Raw genomic sequence first — 1,551 nt, forward strand, 5'->3', positions numbered from 1 at the left:
GCAGCAGAGCTTTTATTATGCCAGTCGACCGCTTCCGCTCCTTCCAGTCGTACGTATGTGGGGAGCATTTTATCATACTAGATACATTTGAAAGTTGTTATAATGCTACTGTGCAGTTGTCACCAGTTTATTAAAACAAAGCGTCTTTGGTGTTTCCATGTTTTCTACAAAACTGGAAATCAAGGGGTTATGACATCATTGGCAGGCGACACAATGAAACTATGGACAGTCCGTGTCACTAGTTAAAATGGCTTATTTCTCTGGATTTAAACATTCAAAACAGTTGGGATCAAGTCCACAAAATATATAACACTGTTCTAGTGGTTTTTGGATATTTTACACTAAAAATACTGGGTTTAAATATAACCCCAGCACCGGGGTTTAATATACGTTTTGAACCCAACCGCTGGGTCAAAACCAATAGCTGGGTTTCTCCCTTTTTAACCCAGCACTGGGTTATATTTAACCCAGCATTTTTTTAGAGTATAATAAAAAACCTTTAGTGCCTTTAATGTAACTACAAAAAAAAATTCAATTAAAGACAGCTCAGTGTTGAGTTCTGTCCAATATGTAAAGATCAGTTATGAAATGTTCAATTGGGAAATATAGGATTGTTTACTACTATGAAGCCTTAACAAGCCTTTGTAAAAAGAATGGTTAGCACATTTGTGCAACAAATAGCCAACAACATTGACAGCTGTGCTGAATTAATATTCAGTGTTTGACATAACACTTAAGCATACTACTCTGAAACATTTGTTGCTTATTGTATAGTTTCCACACCCTATTCTTAAATAATAATAATAATAATAATAATAATAATAATACTGTACTGGGCAGTAAAGCCATTTCGAACACAGCCAATATTCACAGGTCTGTCTTTAAAAATAAAAGTTAATTACCCTGAGGACAAAAAAAAAAAAAAAAAAAATTACAACACATTCAAATCCGATGGGTTAAACTACACAACACACGAAACAATACATTTCTCCATTTATTGAAAACCAGCTACAAGTTTTCCCATTTACTGAAAACCAGCTACAAGTTTTCCCATTTACTGAAAACCAGCTACAAGTTTTCCCATTTACTGAAAACCAGCTACAAGTTTTCCCATTTACTGAAAACCAGCTACAAGTTTTCCCATTTACTGAAAACCAGCTACAGACTTCTGTCGCTCTTGAACCATTACAGGACCGAGTGAGGCCTTGCCTTCCCACTGAATGCCTAGTAAGCAAATACCCAAGTTAAGTAGAGCACTTGAAGTGTCAAAAGCAATCTTAAAAGTAGCTACCTACCCCCAAAAGGAGCAGCATTTCCACAAGTTGAGTCACAGCAACCACAAGCCTGGTGGTTCCCATCAGCAGCAAGCCACCTGCAACAAGAAAAATCAGACACGGCACCTTCAACATGTTCTTAAGTAGCATGAACATACCCGTTGGAAAAGGAACAGGATTTGCGGAGAGCATCACTGGGTGCAGAAGCAAGAGTGGCCTTCACAATACACGTTATGTAGATCTGCAAGAGACAGGTAAGAGGTCACAAAACCAAAGC

General features: G+C 37.6%; 1 protein-coding gene across 1 annotated transcript in view; it reads right to left on the minus strand.

Moving 5' to 3' along the window:
- Positions 1-981: 981 nt before the first annotated feature.
- The window catches only part of LOC107723049 (POM121 and ZP3 fusion protein-like), a 713-nt gene continuing 143 nt past the window's right edge, over positions 982-1,551 (minus strand). The window contains exons 2-4 of the mRNA XM_016531550.1: positions 1,433-1,520; positions 1,296-1,372; positions 982-1,224 (exon numbers count right to left, since the gene is read on the minus strand). Of these exons, the coding sequence (XP_016387036.1) occupies positions 1,145-1,224; positions 1,296-1,372; positions 1,433-1,520 (245 nt within the window). The 3' untranslated portion in view covers positions 982-1,144. The remainder of the gene's footprint in view (positions 1,225-1,295; positions 1,373-1,432; positions 1,521-1,551) is intronic.

This window comes from Sinocyclocheilus rhinocerous, unplaced genomic scaffold (genome assembly GCF_001515625.1).
Source record: "Sinocyclocheilus rhinocerous isolate Xijiao unplaced genomic scaffold, SAMN03320098_v1.1 scaffold26423, whole genome shotgun sequence".
Lineage (NCBI taxonomy): Eukaryota > Metazoa > Chordata > Actinopteri > Cypriniformes > Cyprinidae > Sinocyclocheilus > Sinocyclocheilus rhinocerous.